Source organism: Sus scrofa, chromosome 8 (genome assembly GCF_000003025.6).
Source record: "Sus scrofa isolate TJ Tabasco breed Duroc chromosome 8, Sscrofa11.1, whole genome shotgun sequence".
NCBI classification, from domain to species: domain Eukaryota; kingdom Metazoa; phylum Chordata; class Mammalia; order Artiodactyla; family Suidae; genus Sus; species Sus scrofa.
This window is the reverse complement of record NC_010450.4, coordinates 3,432,451-3,453,522: the sequence shown is the minus strand read 5'-3', so window position 1 is coordinate 3,453,522 and position 21,072 is coordinate 3,432,451. Positions and strand designations below refer to the sequence as shown.

Here is a 21,072-nt window from a genome sequence, read left to right as displayed (position 1 = left end):
GAAGCTTCGCCTCCCCGCCCTGGCGCTGTGTTCCGGGGCCCGGGGAGAGGCTCCTGCTGTGACTGTGTTCTTCCTAGTTCCAGCTCCAGCAAGACAGCTCCTCACTGCTCCAGCGGCTTCGAAATGACACCCCCACCCCAAACACTCCTCTCTCACCTCTCTCTCTGTCTCTTCTGTTTTGTTTTTTTGTTTTTTTTTTTTTAATTTTAATTGCCATGACTAGAATAATCCCAGTCTGGCTTCTCCTTCACCCTTGACGCTGAATTTAATTCAATAGACTGTAACTGCGGTGCCCCTGATGGTTAAATGCTGTGTTTATTTCCCTTATTAGCGTGGCTGTGATGTCTGAAGAACGCGTGGAGATGTCTGGGGAAGTGGGTTTTGACCAGCAGTCTGGCGGGTTCAGCGGCCTTGCTGTGTTCACAGCCCCAGATGGAAGGCGACGAGGACACAGAGCCTTCCCTTCCCGAGGGCTTGTGGGACCTCACCCGAGTGGGAGGCTGGCAGGGAGGTGGAGCGGGTGGAAGGGGGCTGTGGCTGTCCCTGAAGTCTTGCCCAGGAGAGGCCTGCTTCAGGCCCAAGACAGGACAGTACCTCTGCCCTCCCCAGCTGTCAGCAACTCCTGTGTGTGTGGCAGCCCCCTTCCCTGTCACCTGTGTCTCAGGCACCACGCTGACCAGACCAGCTAAGGTTGAACTCTGAAGGGCCCTGGCTGATACAGCCACTTCCAGGTCCCTGGAATCCAGTGGCCTTGTGCAGGGAGCTGGGAGAAGCCAAGTCCTGTTCCAGAGGCAACATGCCCAGGAAATGCAGCCTGGGTGTGCAGTCCCACCCCAGGGCCTTTGCATGTGCTGTTCTTTTCCAGGTGCCCACATGGACTGATTGCTTGATGCATCCCAGCACTGTTCAAATGTCACCTTGCTGAGGAATCTGCCTGGGCCACTCTGCCTGAATTAGACCCCCCCCCCCAGCTCTCTGCCTTTCGTTCATGGCACACAGTGTATCTGACACTACAGTTCACGCTGTTTGTTTATTGTTGGGGTGTTGGTCAGCCCCCTGGGGTCAGGAGCACTGCGGATGTCTCCTGGGGCCCAGGGCTGTCCCCAGAGCTTTCTGTCCCCTTCGTCCCTCTGGAGACGTAAGGGGAGCTGGGAGGGGACGAACGAAGGAAAGAGTGGCTCACGCAGAAAGTCAGAGGCCCGTGGAGAGAGGCAGACAGGACTGCACCCGTGGAGAGACCCTCAGAGACTCAGAGACAGAATTGCAGGTGGAGAAAGAGAGCCAGAGGCCCGTGCCCAGAGAGATGGGTGACAGACGGGGACATCTCTGCAGACAGGGTATGGGTGTCCAGGGGAGGCGGGAGATGCCCCGGGGCTGGAGCAGGTGCGCACGGAGCCAGGCAAAGGTGGAACTGCCCACTTCTTCACGGTGCTTCGCTGTCCTTGGCTCTGCCCAGAACTCCAGTGTCAGCTGCCTGCCGCTCCCCCAGGCAACCAGCACCTTCAGATGAGCTTGGGCCTGGCCCGTTTCCAGGTAGCAATCCGGCCTCAGGAGAACACCTCCTTATGGGGGCGGGGAAGGGAGACCTGCCATCACCTGGCCCCCATGGCTGCACTCTTCCCTAGCAGGTGGTGGGGGCACGGGGATGTAGAAGCTGTGTAATCCCCGTCGCCCCCCCCCCGCCCCCCGTGGGCAGCAGTGCGGGCTCCCAGTCATTCGCATGCTCCCTGGCAAGGTCCTCACAAGCGGCGGACTGGCGTCTTTAAGACAGAAAAGTTGAGTCACATCCTGGACCCAGCCCAGGGACATATGTCTCCTATGTCCCAGGATGCATAATGATGGCGAAAAATGACATCAGAAATGACTTTTCAGGCAGACTGCTACTGGGAGAGCATCTTAAAGGCCCCCAAGTCACTCGTCAAATGTCCCCTGGGCTCCTGGAGGCAGAGCCTCTCCAAGGCCTCTCCGTGTCCATCTCCAAGGCCAGCCCGGGGCCAGGCACAGAGCAGGGACCCAGTAATACGTGGGGCGTGAGTCAGATGGAAAGGAGGGAGGGGGAGAGGGAGAGGGACAGACGGATGGGTGGTAGATGGAAGGACGGATGGATGGGTGGACAGTCATTTGAGGGAAGCAGATGGGAAGTGTCCCTAGGGGCCGGGGTTGTCCAACCCAAAAGAAACCCAGAATCCCGCGAGGCAGGCTCCCTGGTCTGTAGCGGGGATGCCTGGGATTGGTCCCCTCCCAGCACCTCCTCCATCCCTCAGCCTCGTCCTCCACCCTCGGGACACCTACCCCCAGGCTTTCCAAGGGCAGGACCTGGGAGAACTTGCTCCCTGCCCCTTTCCTCTCCCCCACCCTCCCCCAGGGTCCGTGGGAGGAGCAGCGCCCTCTACGGGTGGGCAGGTGCAGGCATGGCTGTCCTTTCCCCAGCCCCCCTGGAAGGGTGTGACCCCAGGTCTCTGCAAGTCCAGAAGCCCAGCTGCTGGCGGCTTTCCTTTCAGATCAGAGCCTGTCCCAGAGGCACTGCCACGGTGACCACGGGGCCTCAGCCGAGCCCCTTCTGTCCTGGAGCCTCTGTTTACTTTCTTCCTTTTTCACAGCTGGTTCTCACATCCCTCTCCAGGCTGCAGGTGAGATGAGAGGCTGTAGGTAAAGCCTGAGGCGCACGGTTTCTGGAACACGGGTGGGTGCTAAGAGAACCATAGCCTCTGCTCTCTCTGCCGGCAGAAGGGGAGGGTCAGGGTTGTAGGATCTGGCAGGCTGGATCCACCCTGCCTCTCCACCTGCTCGCTGTGGGTTTTTGAGCAAGTCACTTAACCTCTCTGAGCCTTGATTTTCTAGTGTCTAAATGGGACTCTGTGGTCACCACGCAGGAGGGCGCTTTGAAAAAGTAGGATATGGACGTTCCCACCGTGGCTCAGCAGTTAACGTACCCAACTAGCATCCATGAAGATGCGGGTTCAAGCCCTGGCCTTGCTCAATGGGTTAAATATCCAGCGTTGCCATGAGCTGCGGTGTAGGTCACAGATGTGGCTTGGATAGTGCGTTGCTGTGGCTGTGGCATAGGCTGGTGGCTGCAGCTGCGACTGGACGCCTAGCCTGGGAACCTCCATATGCTGTGAGTGCGGCCCTAAAAGGACAAGAGATGAAAAAAAAAAAAAAAAGTAGGATGTGCGGTACAGTTGAAAGGTAGTGTTTAAACATGTTTTTACTATGGGCGAGTGGGGGTTCCAGCCAAGCCTCCTGGTCAGCAGCTGGCAGGACCCTCCCTGGAAGTGGGAGTCCGGCTTCGGCTTGGTTCTGGGGGTGAGGCGTGGATGAAGGGTCGCAGTCTCCATTCATAAGGCCTGAAGTGTAGGGGGTCCATGTGCAGCCCAGCCGGGACTTTGGCCAGAGCCAAGGACTGCAGGCTCTGGTGACCCTGGGCAGGCATCCAGGGGACTGGGGGTCCCGAGGGAGACAGTCAGGGGTGGCAGGTCCTGCTGGCGGGGTGAGGGGGTGAGATTCCTCGGCTGGAGTGACCCCCCCCTGTGCCTCCAAGGAGCTGCATCCCAGCCTGTCCACCGCGCATCCCCCCACCCCCTGCCCCGCACCTGCAGCCTTCCTTCCCCGCCTGGCACGCCCGCAGCCCTGTGGTTGGAACAATCAATTCTGGATGCTTGCTGGATGACGCGCCTTCTCTGAGAACGGCTTAGCTCATAATTTTCAAGCGCTCAAAGGCATCTTGTCATTATTTAACTCTCAGATGGGATTCTGAGGAATCGGAGAAATATGTTCTGCCAATTTCCACCCGCTCCAGTTTCCTTGCCTGGAGAGCAAAGTGCATTAAGTTATTACGGGCGCCTGTGGGTGGAGAGGCGGAGTGATGGATGGAGCCGCCTCTTCAGAGAGAGGGCATTGGGAAGGCAGGAAAGGCCGCCGGCTCCCGGCTGTACTGTCGTTTACTGCCGTTCGGGGACTGGTTTGGGCATCATTCATTCACTTTCACTGTTGGCTTGGCTGGGGGCAGAGGACACAGAGGCGAGGGCCCTGGTCTGGCAGCTTTCACAAGGTCACAGGGGGTCGGGGACAGACCCACAACCAGCCAGCTCTAGCTGGTGTCTGAGCCCAAGACCACCCAGCGGCTCCGTGGCCATGTGTGGACTGGACGCATCTGTGGGGCCCTGACTTATAAGCAGTCTTGCTTCACAGGACAGCGAGGATTTGGAGTCAGTGAAGCAGCCCTCGGGGGAAAGCAAAACTTGACCCTGAATCCCACAGAAGACAAACCACCCCGAGAGGTTAGTGATGGGGCTTCCAGGGCAGGGTGGTGTTGCAGCTGCGCAGGCGGAGGGAAAGCAGACACCAGCCCTCCCCTTTGAGGAGCTGATTCCTGGTGGGAGTCAGATGATAAATCAGCAAAGTGCACATACAATGCCAGGTGCAATAGGTACCACGGACAAAAGTCATGGGGACAAGAGGGCAGAGAGTTGGTGGGGGCAGGAGTTCTCCTTGGTGAGGTGACATTTGGGCAGAGCCCGCTAGGCAGAGTCCGTTCGCGTGGGGATCTGGGAAGGAGAAGCACATGTGCAAAGGCCCGGAAACATTTCCTGGGCCGCATGGACCGTGTTTCATTCTGTAAAAGCAAGGACATGGGGCCCCACACAGGAAGCACCCCAACCAGGGGCAGTCTTGGTGGCCAGAGCCTTTACGGGGGCGGGGGGGGGTCAGTCGTGCAGGCTTGTGTCTGACCTTAGTCTCCAGTCCCTGCAGAGGGAAAGCCAGGACCCACTGACCCAGGATCCCCACGAGTCATCCCAGTGTTAAGCAGAGACTAATGGCAGCCCAAGGCCTCAGGAAACAAAGATACCCTTTTTTTTTTTTCTTTTTTGGCTGCACCTGCGGTGTATGGAAGTTCCCAGGCTGGAGATCGAATCTGAGCTGCAGCTATGACCTATGCCACAGATACAGCAATGCTGGATCCTTAACCCACTGTGCCGGCCGGGGGAGCAAACGGACGCCTCCACAGCAAAGCAGCGAGAAACCCCAAAGACACTCTAACAGGCAGACCTGCCAGGGGCTGGGAGATGACCTGCTAGGTGCAGTCAAGGGCCAAACCTTTCTTTGGAATGTGGGTTTTGGACAACCCAGCCCTGCTGAGTCGACGCCTTCCTGCCTGGTCACCATACACCCGCTGCTTGCAGGAGGGGTGAGCAGGGGGCAGAGGGGAGGCAGATGGAGGCCGCATCCCAGGCCGGTTACTATGCTGGGAGGTCCTTGTTTGTCACTTCATTTAACCCTCGTGATGGCCCCAGGTGGCGGACCTGTCCACTTGTACAGAAGGGACACTCGAGGTCCGGTCAGTTGAGTGTCCCGCTCTAGGTCAGACAGCCTGTCCCCAGGCCCCCTCCACATGAGAAAGACATGGACTGTGGCGACCACGGCGGCTCTCTCGGAATGATGCTGTAACCACGGAGGCGTCTGCAGGAGCTGGGCTCCCAGGAAGATGTGGGTCTCTCCAGGGCTTGCCACCTGCTTGCCAGGGAGAATGCCTGCAGTGGGTGGGGATCCTGCAGGCCCCGCTCCACTGCGTGGCCACTCCCCTTCTCAGGCTGTTGCCGTGCCCCCAGCTTGCTCTCTTCCATGGTACCTGGTGTGCGGGGTCAGCCGTTTGCCCGGTGGACACAGAGCCGCCTCCTCTGCATGTTGAGAGGACGCCCGGATGCCTGTGCGTCCTGCCAACTCCCCAGGCTCTGGGGGCAGGTGGGCTGCTGCAGGCAGCCTGCGCTCTGCAGGCCAGAGTCTGTGTGGTGCTCCCACATAGCCCACCTGATGCATTTTGAAGAAGCCGCTGGCACTTGAAGGTGCAGGTGGCTCTGGGCTGTCTTGTCTTCTTGACTTTGGCAGCAGTGGGGGGCGATTCTAACACCCACCCCGCAGCCTCTGCCTGAGACAGCCTGGAGGAACCTGGAGAGAGAAGCACTGAATTTGGGGCCGGGAGACCTCTGCAGGGTGGCTCGCTGGGCTGCTCAGCGGCTGTGTGACCTTGCACGAGTGACTGCCCTGCTCTGGTCCTGGGTCCTTTTCCTGGGAGGGGTATGGTCAGAGGTCTGGAGGTCTCGGGGCCCTCTGGGCTCTTACAGTGGGGTTAGGTGCTGAGCGCTTACGTGGGGTGCTGGCAATACCCAGGCCGGTGTCTGGGTGAGAATGGTGTCTTTCACTCACTCCTGCATTCGTTCATGCATCTACCGGCACGCGGGGTGCTGGGCCAGAGAGCCAGCCAGATCCGGTCCTGGCCGTGGACGCGTTCAGGTGGGTGAAGGGAACAGAACAGCCATTTACGCTGGAGCAGGTGTCACAGGGAGCCATGGGCGTGCGGAGAGCAGCAAGGGGATCAGGGGTGGGGGGGTGAGGGGGCGGCTGGGAGGGTCTTTGAGCCTCTCGTGTTCCGTCTTCACAGGCACAGGCTCTGCCATGAGTAAGGGTCTCCTCTCTGAGCCCCACTTCCCCCCCGTGCAGAGCAGGTAGCTGTCAACACCCCCAGGTGCTTCTGCCCTGGGCCAGCTGTCCCCGGAGACACATTGGCAGTTGTTCAGAGGGTCATTTGCGTGATTTGGCAGGAGAGGAAACCAGCATCGGGTGAAGGGACAGAGACCTCTGGGCCTCTGGCGGGCACGTCTGCAGGTTTTAGCAGCTCGGAAAAGAGGCCACGTGGGAGTGAGCCCAGAGCTGCTCCTTCTCCTCCGTGGAAGGCCGCGGCCTCGTCTGTGGTGGATGCCCACGGCGCATGGTGTGGGAGATGGCACATGCCCCTAAGGGACTGGGCTAGGTCCCCCTCCCGCCCCCAGCCCGAGCACCAAAGGGACACCCCCGATTTAGGCGGAGCCTCGGCCTTCTCCCCCGGGTGCGCCGGTCCCCCTGCTGAGTCCCCAGCCACAGGCACACTCACAGGTACAGCTTGATGTCACCCGCTCACACCATCTGTCCTGGGAGCAGCCCCTGGTGAGGACTGGGGGCTCCGTGTGGCCGGGACGGCATTCCGGGGCCCAGCGCCAGGCGGCTGGGGCTCCAGCTCAGCTTCACCTTCGACCTCACCTCTCTGTGCCGCAGCCTCTCTTCTGGAAAACGGGCTGGGGCGGCGTCCTTGCCTTGCAGAGGTGTCGGGAGGATTAAGGGAGCTGCCCCTGCAAAGCGCGTGGTCTGGAACAGGGCCTCTGGGGGAACAGCAGCTGTGACTTATTACTGTATTCTTATCGTTGCCACCTGATGTCACAAACAAGTCACAGAGCTCTCGGTTGACTTGTCCCAGGTCCACAGTTAGGAAACGATGGAGGCGTCTGCAAACTCCCACCCGGATCTCGAAACTCCAACCCATGGAGGGTCGTGGGGCCTCCCATGAGGACTGAGAGGCTGGGCGCCGGGAGGAACGGGGGGCAGGTGGGGGAGCTCGAGTCTTCAAGGACACGGGCTGGAGATGCGAATCTGCGGGTTAGTGGCTTCACTCTTCAGTTTTGTCCTTGACTCCACCTCTGCTATGTCTTCCATGACCTTTTCGCCGTTAAAAAGAGTCAATCGGGGGGACCTCGATTTCATGACTTGAGGCATTTCATTGATGTTTCCTGAGACGGGGAGTGGTGTTTAGTGTGTCTTATTTCCTACTCAGTTTTCCTACTTTGTATTGAAATATTCCTCTGAACATTTAAAAATAGAATTTCCCTCCAGATCACTCATCTCTCATCTGCTTATGTCTCTCCTTTTTTTTTTTTTTCCTCTTTGGAAATGCTTACTCTACCATTTGGGCTGCTTTAACAGAAACTGAATTTAGTCAACAGTTCCTCAGAAAATCAATTTAGAGTGTCAGGTTCTATAACCCAGAAACTGGCATCCAACATGTCATTTTGTGCCAGGATGCCCCCTCCCAAGAATGAACAAGGACGCTTATTTTTATTTTATTTTATTTTATTTTATTTTATTTTACTGGGGAATATTTATTTGTTTATTTAATTTTATTTTTTAAGGACCTTTGTTTATTTATTTATTTTTATTACTCAATGAATTTACAACTACTGGTGTGATAACTTCACTGAATAATAAAAAAAGGACGCTTGTTTTTAAAGTACTGAGTTGTAAGAGTTTCTCAGATCTTTTCTTTTTTTTTCAAGATTATTGATTTATTTCCATCTACATTTCAAGTTCCTCAGAAAATCAATTTAGAGTGTCAGGTTCTATAACCCAGAAACTGGCATCCAACATGTTGTCATTTTGTGCCAGGACCCCCCCCTCCCAAGAATGAACAAGGACCCTTATTTTTATTTTATTTTATTTTATTTTATTTTATTTTACTGGGGAATATTTATTTGTTTATTTAATTTTATTTTTTAAGGACCTTTGTTTATTTATTTATTTTTATTACTCAATGAATGTACAACTACTGGTGTGATAACTTCATTGAATAATAAAAAAAGGACGCTTGTTTTTAAAGTACTGAGTTGTAAGAGTTTCTCAGATCTTTTTTTTTTTCAAGATTATTGATTTATTTCCATCTACATTTCAAGTTTCATTAAACACAGGTTTTCAAATGCATCTCATTCCAGTTTGTACAATTCATTAGTTGATATTGCATAGCGGTAAACGGTCCTTGACCGTAACCAAATTAGTCCTCATTTTAGCTTGAAGGCATCCAGCTCTTCACACTCTTCATCTTCTCCTGCAACACTGTAACGATTTTAGAATACATTTTCTCAAAGCCAAGCAGAGCTGAGAGCTTCATAGAGGCGCCCCACTCCTGGAACTTAACCCAAAGGAAAGCATCCAGGATGTGTTAAAGTTACAGGAAGGCTGATGAAGGCAAAGGGGCTTGTGATAGGAATCACAGAAAAATAGGGGAAAAAAGGAAATTTCCAAAATGTACAACACAGACTAGGTACTTGGGTTTTTTTTAGAAAGGCTCTTAAAAAGTTCATCTGAACCAATGACGCCCCAGTAATGCCACATGCACAGGAGAATATTACACAGCAGACAGGAAATGCTGACCATTCAGCAGTGAAATCAGAACAAAATTTGGGCGCAAGATGTAATTGCAGTGCTAGAAATATGCTCTCCCTGTGGACACGGGCTGGACAGGTATAGAGGGACAAAGGGACCCAGGTGACAGTTAAAGTAGAAGTTTCTTTTTCTTTTTCTTCTTTTTTTGGGGGATTGTGCCCATGGTCTGCAGAAGTTCCCAGGCCAGGAATTGAACCCGTGCGACAGCAGTGACAACACCAGATCCTTAATTTACTGAGCTGCCCCGGGAACTCTAGAAGCTTCTTTTCTTACTATCGTTGAAGCTGTTTTCTGTTTTTCTTCTTCTGTTATTTTGTACATGATTCCTAGAAGGTGGAGGGTGTGTCAGCACATTGGGAAGGAACTTTATTGTGTGGGGATTGCTAAACTTTAGGAATTTTCCTAAGGATAGCTTCCAGGTCACCAGGGCAGCCTCACCTGGCCCAGCCCCCAACCGGCTTTGATGCCAAGCCTCGTTCTGGCTTCCTGGCTCCCCCTCCCTTGATTCCCACTTTCTTCCGGCTCTTCTGCCCACCCCACCCTGCTGGGAGCTCCTAGCCCCGGCCCTTCCACAGCGGGCAGCTGCTGGGTTGGGAAGCTCTGCAGAGCTGCGATAGCTGGTCTGTAGCCAGTCATTTTGTGTAATTCTTTGTCTCATTCCATCTGGGGGCTTGCAATTTGAAATGACACTTCTGGGTTTAGAGGGGCCTGGCACCCTCCCAAATCAGCTGGTTCCTGGGAGAATGGATGCATCAGGGCACCTCACCCAGGGCAGTGGGGGAAGAAGTTGTGACTGATCTGTCCCTGGTGGTGATGGGCCTGTCCCCTTTGTAGGATGAGCTTGTCCTTCCCAACAAAATCCAAAGCGACGCGCGCTACTCCCCCAGAGGTCCCTCGCCTCCACTGTGTCAGGGTCACCAGACTCACCTTTGCCTTTGCAGGTGTGCCCGCTGAGGGCCGCTAGGAAAGCAGGCACATCGCTGGGCTTAACGAGGCCCGGGTGCCGAGATGGGCAGCAGACGGCTCTGCCCGTGTCAGGTCAGTGCCCAGGGCCCTTCGGGAACACAAGCCTTATTTAGCCCCAGTGGTCGCAACCCAATTCTAAAGATCCCCCAGTTGGGAAAAGAGCCGTTGCAAAAGTCCCAACTGGGGTTATCCTAAACCCACCAGAGACAAACCAGCGGGGCCGCGGTGCCCCCTTCCCACCCGTGGGGCTGGGAGCTGGTAGAAGGAGCTCCGGGTGAAGCCCGGGTCCGGCAGAGTCGTGCCTTGTCCTTTATGAGCGGGGCCGGTGATCGCACCTGCTTTCGTCCCAGTTCACGTGTTTGCACCGTGAGAGCCATGGGTTCGAATGGAGATTAGATAAGGTGACCCCCCACCCACCCACCCACCCAGTGTCTTTATCCTGGGCCTGGAGTGGCCTCAGCCCTGGAATTACTTGTGTCTCTTCGGGGCTCCGGGCCGTGGCCGCTTCAGCACCTCTGCCTGGAACTTGGCCTCCACTGCTGCTGGCTGAGCAGCCAGCTTCCTGACCAGCGCCTGGGGCTGATGGTCAGGGGCGCCTCGTGACACACCCCGTCCCTTTGTCCAGTGTCCTCTTCCTCCGCTTCCCTTCTCAGTTCCCGCCCCTCCTCTGGTGGCCTCCCTGGACCCCAAGGCACACGCGTAGAGCCTTTGCCAGGTCCCATGTCCCCCCACACCTCCCTGGCTTCCACGCCCCCCATGCACGTCCCCTGGGTCCCTCAGGGGCCCCCACACCTCCCCTGGGTCCCACTGGGCCCCAGCATGTCCCCCTGGCTCTGAGCACCCTTCTGAGCTCCAGACTCCTCTTTGGCTGCATTTCCAAGGTCCTTTTCTGGTGCTTCGGCCCCACCCCCTTGATCTTGGGCTCCTGGAGGCCACTTTCCTGCCCTGCTTCTCACCACATGTGACAGGGGCCTTGCTCCTTCAGGGGAACCCTGGCACAGCCCAGAACAGGCTCTTGCTTCTCTTCTGCTAAGCTGGCTCTAAGCCCTTTGCTGCTGATCTGTGAGGAGGTCTTGGGGTGGCGGGGGAGCGTCCAGGAGGAGGGGGCCTGGGCAGCACCTGCTGTCTGACCCATGTGGAGTTATTTCAGGATGTGAGCAGCGAGTTCGGTGGCACTGGCACCTTCAGCCGCAGATGCCACTGCCCCCCTGCCACCTTGCACACCATGCCCGGCACAACGCCGCCACAGAACAGGTGCTCGGGAAGGATGTGTTGAAAGGAACGCTTGAGCAGGAGGAATTCACTTAGCGCAGGAAGTTTTGAGGAGAACACAGGGGTTCACTGAAACGGACGTGATCCTCACTGCGGGGCAAGGCGAGGCCGTTGGCCAGGAGCCGGCCTGAGCAGCGAGTCGTGTGGGCAGCCTCGCAGGTCATCTGGTCCCAGGTCCATCCCTGGGGTGCTGATAGAGCTGCAGGGGGGCTACTGAGACAGTCTCTGGGACCAGGCCTACCCTGCCCCCTTCATTCTGGAAAGATCCACCAGCGTGCTTCAGAGCACCTAACGCCCCTGGGCACAGAGCATCAGCAGGGCCGTGGCAGGGGTCTCGAAACCACACGTGGAAGGGCTGCTTGGGAGCTCGTGGGATGGACTCGGAGAGGTGGGCGCTGGCACAGTGGTGGCCGTGGGGATGCTGCCCACTGTGAGTTCAGGCACAGCAAATCTGGGGCCCCTGCTGCCCCCGAGCCCTCCTGGCCGGCCGGGAATACTGCCTGCGCTGGCTGAAGATTGGGCTTGAGTTAAGGAGAAGCCCTAAACCAGGGAGTAAACCCACAGGTCGTCCCAGCAGTGCTGCTGAGCAGGGATGGGCAGCGGTCACTGGCCCAATGCGGACACTCAGACAGTGTTGCCCGCCCGGCTCTGCGAGAGTGAGAGATGCAGCCGAAAGCCCGGACGCGCAGGCTGGGTGCCCGACTGCGTCAACACCTCCAGGGACAGGAGTGCACGCCTGGGGGGACAGCCTAGGCTGGAGCAGAGAGGGCAGACTTGAGCCTGGACTTCAACCGAGGTCGCTGTGGTTGCCCTGTGATCCTGAGCAAGGCAGGTGTCCCGCTTGAGCCTCGGCTTCCTCACCTATGAAATGGGAGGGTGTGCTCCTTCCTGGTCCAGCGTGGTCACCCGGACCCAGGGAGCGCACGTGTCTATTAATCCCCCGAGAGGCCTTTCACGTGGGAGGGGACCACGCTCTCAGGCCCTTGCGGCCACTGTCTCCCCCACCACTGTCATCGCACGTGCCCTCGAGGGCAGGCTGAGGCCCCTGCCCTCAGCTCCCCCACCTGGCTGGCGTCCAGCTCCCCGTCTCACGCTCTGACTTCTGCACCAGGTCCTGGAATGTCCTTGAACGCCTGGACCCGCCTGGCGGTGCCCGTTGCTGCCTTATTCTCTCTCTCTCGCTGATCCCGAGAGTGCGGCTCGCCGTCCGGGGCAGCGCATCAGAGCCTCGTCTTCCCAAGTTCCCTGCAGTTGTTGGTTCCTGAGGCCAAGGCTGGCCCCTGGGTGCTGTCTCCCCTTCGCCCCCCGTCCCTTCTCATCTCACATCACAGACTTGGGTGCGGCTGGAGTCTGACCCGCACCCGGCAGGGCAGTCAGCCGGGAAACGTGTCCTAACACACTTTGCCTCTGCTAGTGGGAGAGCCCGGGGTGGGCACCTGCCCAGAGACTGAGGTGGCGTCCTGGCTGTGCCACGGGTCTCCAGGGGACTCCGGACAGGTCCTTTCTGAGCCGGGCCTCGGTGTCTCCCCCCACGTGTAAAGTGTAGGTGGTCATTCCCACCCAAGGGCTTTGCACCCTGACGGTGCAGGGCCAGAGCTGGTCCTCAGGGTCCTGCCATCAGGGCACAGGAGGCCAGAGAGAGGGCCACACAGACATGGTGTGGCGTAAGTGCCCCTAGGGGACACAGTAGTGGAGGGACCTGCCGCTTGCTTGTCCAGGCTTTTCTCAAGGCCACAGGCTCGCAGGTGGCACCAGCCGCACAGGGGCACCCCCTTTCCCACCTGTGTGGTTTTCCAAGTTTGGGGGAGTAGAGACTTGGGAGGGGGGGTCTCATTCCCACCCGGGGCAGGGGCGGGGCAGGCAGAGCTGGACAGCCAAGGAAATAATCCTAGGGTTTGAAGATGGCTTAATTAAAATCATTTTTAAAAAGTGAATATGTACAGACAGCAATTTAGCAGCCGATTTGCAAACAGCAATTTTCCAACTGCGCTTGGCGTCTGTGGATCTATTTGCCCGATTTGAGAGTCGGTTTGTTTGGTAAAGTTTTAATTTGAATAAATCTAGATTGGATGATCACTCTCTGAGCTGCAGTTGGCGGAACTTGGAGATGGAGTTAAGCGCGGGGGAGGTTGGGGTGGGGACGGGGGAAGCCTGGCCCAGAGGAGGCCCTTGCGAGCCCTGTTTCTTCCCCCCTTCTTCCCTCCCTCTGCCCCCCCTTTCTCCTCCCCCCTCCCTCCCCGTCTCCCTTCCACAGTGAGCTCGCAGAAACTTTGTCCTGAGGTAAGGGGAGGGGCGGGGGCCTCTCCCCAAGAGGCAAGTTCAGGGGTCCCTTGTTGGCTGGTGCTCAGACATCAATCAAATCCCATCTGCAAACCTCTATGGGAAGCGTGTCCAGAGAGGGGGACCTCCTCTGCTGAAGTCACACAGCCTTCAAGTGGGGTGCTGGTGCACCTCCATAGGACTCCATCAAGCATTAATTGAGTGCCAGCTGTGTGCCTGGCCTGTGGATTCTTGGGTGACCTTGGTGTGACCGCTGTCCACACTCCAAGTGGGCAAACTGTACTGACTTTCGGAGGAGGTGGCATTAGCTTCAGGGTGGGTGTCCTGTCTCAGGCTCGGGGATCATAGCAGGGACATCTGAGCTCCTAGGAAGAGACAGGACTCTTGAGTGTCCCCGGCACCCCCAGTTTGCCTCCTGAAGGGCCATGCTTATGTTTGGCAGTCCTCAGACACAGGACGAGGCAGGACCACACCACCCTCTGTCAATTTCCTTCCACTCCTTGGAATGAATCTTCAGGATACAGGCAACATCACCGCTAGACTAGTTCCTTCATTTGAATTTCTTTGAGAAACAGGTGGCCTGAGAAATGAGGAGGCGACATAGAGACACTTGCCTGGTCCATGGGAAACGAGGTCTGGCTGGGCAGGAGTGTCCCCAGGGACCAGCCTCGGGGGAACCGGATCCCTTGGGGGGGCCAGGTGACAGGCAGGAAAACCGAAGGTGGAGGGCATGTGACTGTGGTCTTTTCCATTCTTGGGGACCTCAGGGGCCCTCTGATGCCTCGAGGGGAAACCCATGCCCAACCCTGAGTGTGTGCCCAGGAGCTCAGCAAACCAGTAGCCACAAGGGGACATGGTCAACCCCCGGATGGCCGGACCCCTTATCCCCGCTAGCCCGACTCCTCGGTGCCTCTCTCCCCCCGAGGTCTCAAGGCCCCTCTGACAGGTGCCAGGGTGGGGGGGCCGTGGTCCAGGGGCCCAGGGACAACCTGCTGCTCTGAACTCCCCCATCTTCAAGCCCCCCACCCCCCCGCATCCTGTAGGCTTAGTGGATGCCAATGTGTAGGCCACGCCCTGGGGCTCTCCTGCCTCCCAGCCCCACCTCTCACCTCCCCCATGTCACCCAGTCACCCTCTGTCTCCTCCCTCCACCTAACACCTCACCACACCCAGCACACACCAATTCCACCTCCAGGGCTGGTGTCCTGCCCTTCCTTCTGCTCCTCCCCACTGCCACCCCCTCCACTTCAGTCACCTGTCCCACCCGTGGTCACTGCCGTTGTCCTAAAATAGTAGTGATGCCAGGCTCCGCCCGCGCTGCTTAGAGACACCGTCCAAGGCTTTTCATAGGGTCCCCCAGCTCATTTGCTGGGACAGCACTTTCCAGACGGGGACCCAGACCCTTCCCTACAAGACCCAGCTCACACCCCACAGCCCCAGCCTGTGCCCCACCAGGAGTCTGGTAGAAACAGGACGCAAGGCACACGGGGATCATCATTAAAGAGCAGAAGCAGGTGCTCCGAAAAGACCTGGAGGGACTTTCACGGCGTGTTACTAAGTGAGAGTCTGAAAAGGCTGCAGTCTGCGTAATTCCAACAGGTGACATTCTGGAAAAGGCAGAGCTATGCGGACGGTCCTGGGGTGGGGCAGGGAGGGAGGACGCGGGGACGGGCGGAGCTCGCGGCACTTAGGGCTCCGCGTGACGCTATACTCTTGGGCACGTGTCACTGTACCTGTGTCCAAACCATAGGATGTCCAACCCGGAGAGTGACCCTCGTGTGGCTGTAGACTGTGGGTGACGGGGGTGGGTCCGTGTAGGTTCAGCGGCGGAGATGATGCACTTGCGGGGAGGAGCCGAAGTACACGGGACATTTGCGCATCTTCCTCTATTTTGCCGTGAACCTAAAACTGCTCTCAAAAGTTAACTCTATTCAACTAAAATGTGGCACAAATGAACCTAGGTATAGAATAGAAATAGACTCACAGACATGGAGAACAGACTTGCGGTCGCCAAGTGGGCAGGGAGGGAGTGGGATAGACGGGGAGCTTGGGGTTAGCAGGTGCAAACTCTTACATTTAAAGTGGATCAGCAATGAGGCCCTGCTGTACAGCACAGGGAACTATGTCCAGTCTCTTGGGGTAGAATGTGATGGAAGATACTATGAGAAAAAGAATGTATATATATGTATGACTAGGGGAGTTCCCGTCATGGCGCAGTGGAGGCGAATCTAACTAGTGACCAGGGGTTCGATCCCTGGCCTCGCTCAGTGGGTTAAGGATCTGGCGTTGCCATGAGCTGTGGTGTAGGTCGCAGATGCAGCTCAGATCCTGCGTTGCTGTGGCCGTGGTGTAGGCCAGTGGCTACAGCTCTGATTGGACCCCTAGCCTGGGAACCTCCATATGCTGTGGGTGTGGCCCTAAAAAAGGGGGTCCTTTAGGAGGGAGTCAGAGGGAGATGGGACATAGGAGATGTGACAATGGAAGCAGAGACTGGAGGACAGGATTTGAAGATGAAGACGGGCCACTGGAATCTAGAAAAGGCGAAGAGGTGGGCTTTCTCCTGGGGCTTCCAGAAGGTGCGACTCCTTGGTTTTAGCCCCTTGGACCACCTTGGACGTTTGACCTCCAGAACCATATGATAACGAATGTGTCTCGTTTTAAGCCGCTAAGTTGGTAGCACCTGGTTACAGCCATTGGAAACTCTTATGCACCTCGTGGTGAAGACCAGCCACCCTCCCTCTCCCCTGGGCTGTCACCCCCCTGCCCCGGGATCCCCTCAGGGATGGTGGGAGGTGAAGAGGGTCTGGGCTGGGGGCGATGCAGGTGCTGAGATGGAACGTCAGTCATTTAGGAGGAAGCGTCAGCAGATGGGACGGAGGACGAGCCAGGCGTTGGGGGTGGGGGGCAGCGGAGGGTGGCCCCTGACCCGGGCGATGTGACATCCCCCTCAGCGTCTCCCAGGGTTCTCTGGATGTGTCCTCTGGCGCCTGGAATTATCTGTCCACTCTCTCCGTCCCACCAGCCAGCCTGTCACCCCCGTGGGGAGAGCGGTGTCCATCCTCCTCTCCACGGGACGGAGAGACCAGCACATAGTAGGTACTCAAGAAACATACGTGGCAGGAATGAATGTGAACAAATAAAGACATTTGAATTCCCAGGCCTAGCGTGACGCTTAAAGCAAAGAAGAGCCGAGCAAAGGTTGAACAAAAGAGTGAATAAAGGAGTGGATGTCCCAGTCTGGCAGGTGGCCTGGACCTTGGGGCTAATGGACGCGCGTTGTCCCGCAGGGTGAGGAGAGGCTGGCGGCTTGAGAGCTGGTAATGCGGTGGCAGGACTTTGCTTTGAACGGATCCCTCCTTCCCTGTCCGGCGGCAAGTGGAGGGGAAGCTGTCCTCAGGGCCTTTGCACCTGCTCTTCCCTCCGCCTGGAATGCTGTGCTTGCGCCTCGGCTGCCGTAGCAGAGCACCGCACCCCGGCTGGTTGTAGACAATGGAGGCGGTTGTCCACAGTCTGGAGGCTTCGAGTCCGGGATCCGGGTGTCGGCAGGGCTGGTTCCTTCTGGAGGACCGGGGCGGGGGTCCTGTTCTGTGCTTCTCCCAGCTGCTCCTGGGGGTGGCCAGCAATCTTGGTGCCTTGTTTGTCCCCACCGTCTGTGCCCAGATTTCCTTCTTTGTGCGACACTGGTCGTTGAACTTAGGGCCCATTCTACTCCGGTATAATCATGTCTGAATTTAATGACATCCGCAAAGACCCCATTTGCAAGTAAAGGTCACACAGCTTCTGAGTAGATGTGAATTTGGAGGGGACACTACTGAACCCGGGACAGGTGGCTTTCCCACAGACAGGCACACCCCACTCTCCTTCTCTTCTCAGCCCAGATGGTACCGTATGCGAGACAGCGAGCCTCTGCCCCCACTGCCCCCACTCTGTTTATCTTCTTTCCAGCCCTGTTGTTCGGACACGGCTGTACTTTGCTGTACCTGTTTATCACCGTCCCCGCGTGGGTGGCAGGGTCCAGGCCCCCTTGCTCCCTGCAGCAGACCCGCACCTGATGGGGCCCTCAACTGAGCAGGTGTGAGTGAGGGTTGGGGGGACAGCAGGGAAGCTGGGTCCTGGGGAGGCGGGGGGCTGGGGCAGGTGCGTGTTGGGGGTGGAGGGAAGAAGGGGACTTGGAGGGGTCTTGGAGGCAGAATTAATCCCAATCATGGGTCTTGGAGATGGCGTGTTGGCGTGGGGGTGGGGCGGACGGACCAGAGCCTCAGAGGTTTCCGGGCTTGGAGCTCCTAAGCGCAGCTGTGTGTTTCCTCGGGGTTCTGGTATTTCCTGGGTCTCTGGATCGATCCTCTGCTGATGGGCATCTGGCTCCTTCCTTCCCAAAGAAAATCAGTTCTCTGAGGTTCTGAGAGCCAGTGCTTCCCTAACTACACCTCCAGGGTGGGGTGGGGTGGGGGCTGCTTTGGTCCTGCCAGCAGACCCTCCTGGGGAGGCCAGGGGCAGGCCAGGGTCCTGGGGAATGGGGGTGGTCCCCACTGGAGTTCCGTGGGAGTCAGGGGCCAGGGGCTGCTTTCCATCCTGGCCTGGGGCCTGGGAAGGACCTCGTGACCTGAGGCCTTCGAGGAACCCAACCTCTGGGGACATGGGGCCACTGAGCACCAAGACCACAAACACGGCCCATCTTCCTGGAGCCTCTGCCCTTGAAGAGTTAGGGAGGAGATGTGTTTCCGTGGCAACCACTGAGGGTCTATTACAGAATGGAGCTAAAACACTGCCGGGGGTGGGGGTGGGGGTGGGGGGCGATTAGGCTGAGCGGCTCCAGGCCTCCCCCAGGACCCCAGGCAACACTGGGCAAGCCTGAGACTCCTGGCCTGGCCCAGCCCCTTGGTGGGGCCCCACACCGTGCTGGGGGCTCAGGCCTCCCCCCTCATGACCCTGGGATCAGCAGCCCTCCGCCCTGGAGCTCAGCTCCCTTCAGGCTGCTCTGAGCACCGATCAGATGGGCGGACAGGCCCGAGAGGGGCCAGCACGGCCGGCCTCAGTAGCCACGGGCTCCCACTCCTGTCCCCCTCCCCACCTCGGGCTGAGTTTCCCGTCGGGTCAGAAGATGGGAAGCCTTGGGGGCATCGGTTCAGGCACAGGTAGAAGGTGCTGCCCAGGCCTGGCCGCAGCCCCCTCTCTGCAGTCACAGCACAGTTTACAAGGAGCGCTGGTCTCAGGGTCAGCAGGACGTTCGTGTCAGCATGAAATGGATCCCATGTCCTGAGTACTGGTCGCTTCCAACAGCAGCTGGGAAATTGCCCCTGAAGGCTCCCCTCCCCCACGCTCGGTGGCTGCTCTGGGCCAAGGTTGGCTTCTCAGTCTCTCCAGCAGCCTTCGCGTTGCAGACAGGACAGTGGGCCCATGGGTAGAAGGGCCTGGCCTCAGGTCCTTCTGAGTGGAGCAGGTGCTGATGCCACCGGCTGGCACAGGGATTGGGATCTGATTCCTAGCCGTGCCCGGAGCTCCGCCCCCTGTGGTCCTGCCAGCGCCCGCGGTCGGGGTGGAGGGTGCTGCTCCCTAGAGGGACTCGGGGGCTAGAGAGACGAGCAGACAGGCCGCAGGGCAGCGGGGGTCAGTCTGCAGAGCAAACAGGGTGCCAGCTGTTTGTGGGTGGGCCAGAACTCACGCCCTGAGCTGGCCACTTCTTAGCTGAGTGATTTCAGGCAGGGGCATATGTCCTCCGGGTCCCCTGGTCATCTGCGAGGTGGACAAACTGACATAACCTGTTGGGGTTTTTCAAGGAATTAAAAAGATAGGAGGACTTAGACGTGCACGGCTGGCACACACGAGACCCTTCTAACCAGTGTGATACGGATATGGCAGAGCAACATGAACTGGGCCCGGCGGGACTGGGGGTGGCAGAGCGAGGGGGCTGCTGGGGAGCGCCTGAGTCCCCATCCCAGCTCCAGGCCTGGTGTGTCCTGCGCATCCCCAAGGGAGCCCCGTCTCCTACCTGGTCACCTGGGACGCGGTGTTCCGGGAAAAGGATACGCACTCGGGTGCCCTGGGTGCCGCGCCCACCCTGGCGCACAGCCCATGGGGGACAAGACGGCTCGATAACTCTGCACGTGGTGGGGACACGTCACTGACGGCTGTCGTCCTGTTCCCCCAGGTCATCAGACTTCGGCACGACCTACACCAAGCTCACCCTCCAGCCTGGCGTCACCACCGTCATTGACAACTTCTACATCTGCCCGACCAACAAGAGAAAGGTACGCGCCGCCGGGCACCTCGCTCTGCACAGCGGGCACCGAGGCGACCTTGCTCCTTCCTGGGGGAGGCGTTTCCCTCCCAGCTCCGCCTTCATTCAGTTTGATGAGTGAGTTTCAAGGAGCCACTGGGCTTTGGGAGAAGGGCCATCCTGGTGCTTTGTCCTCCTTGCCCTGGCCTGGCAGCTGTCCAGGCACAGCCAGGAGGGGGTGGCCGCTCTGGAGTCCTTGGAAAGCAGTGACGAGCAGCCTCGATCCGCTGCGGGGTTTCTTGTTGACTCGCCTTGGCTCTGGCTTTGCATCTGCGCCTGCCTTTCTGTTGTCTCGGTCTGAGCGTGTCTCCTGACCCTGCCCTCCGCCTGGCTGTGAATCAGGGAACTTTGTCATTTCCAGGCCACCGCCACCCCCGCCAGGTTCCGTCAGAAGGCCCTTTTGCAAAATCCGTGGTTGCCTCCTGGCCACCTCGGGACCCCAGAATGAGGTCAGAGGAAGCCCCCAGGACGGCGCCATCCTGCGCGCTTGACTCCGTGCGGAAGCAGATCCGTGTCCCAGAAAGGGACTCGGGCAGATCAGGTTCCTCGTGGGAACCAGAATGTAACCACAGAGAGTCGTGAGGTTGGGGGTTAGAACCCAGAGCTGGCGCTCGCTCCCACGAGGCACCAGTAGGTGCCCTGGCAGTGACTTTAAGGGTGAGGTTGGAGCCGTACAGCCAGGGCGCCCTGGAGACTGACCCACAGGGGTCCCCGATGCCACACGGCTGGATGAGGAGGGCACCAGAGGGTCTGATGGTGACGCTGATGGCAGATTATGAGCTCAGAGGAGTCGGGGTGTGCCGAACTTGGCAGGTCCTGCGGGGACAAAGGCCTGCCTGGAGCTTACTGAGCGCAAGGACTGCTGCGCATTGCTGACCACTGGGGCTGTCCAGGTAAACTCAGTGGCACTTTTTAAAGGGATGTCAGCTTTCTAAAGCAGGACTTCTCCCCCACCCGCCTCGCCTTGACCTTCATGGCTGTAAAAACTTCCTGATGGACAGACTAGGAATCCAGAGGTAGGGAGGGCAGCTGGAGCGGGAAGATGGGGGACCTTGCCCAGGACTCTGGTACCTGCCTGGAGGGGAAGGACCTGGGACCAAAGGAAAGAGGCGGCGTGTGGGTTTGGCTGGTGCCTGTGGCTTCCTAGACCCCTCCCGGAGTGACCTCACTCTGTCCACGGGGCCCAAGGAAGGAGGCGTGCTACCCCATTTTCCAGGGCAGAAAATTGAGGCTCAGAGAGGAGACTTATGACCC

At 58.0% G+C, this 21,072-nt stretch overlaps 1 protein-coding gene across 8 annotated transcripts in view; it reads left to right on the top strand.

Moving 5' to 3' along the window:
* Positions 1–21,072, top strand: part of SORCS2 (sortilin related VPS10 domain containing receptor 2) — a 507,916-nt gene that overhangs the window by 261,480 nt on the left and 225,364 nt on the right. For all 8 annotated transcript variants that reach the window (XM_021100959.1, XM_021100958.1, XM_021100964.1 and 5 more), the window contains exon 3: positions 19,690–19,789. In XM_021100959.1, coding sequence (XP_020956618.1) covers positions 19,690–19,789 — 100 coding nt within the window. The remainder of the gene's footprint in view (positions 1–19,689; positions 19,790–21,072) is intronic.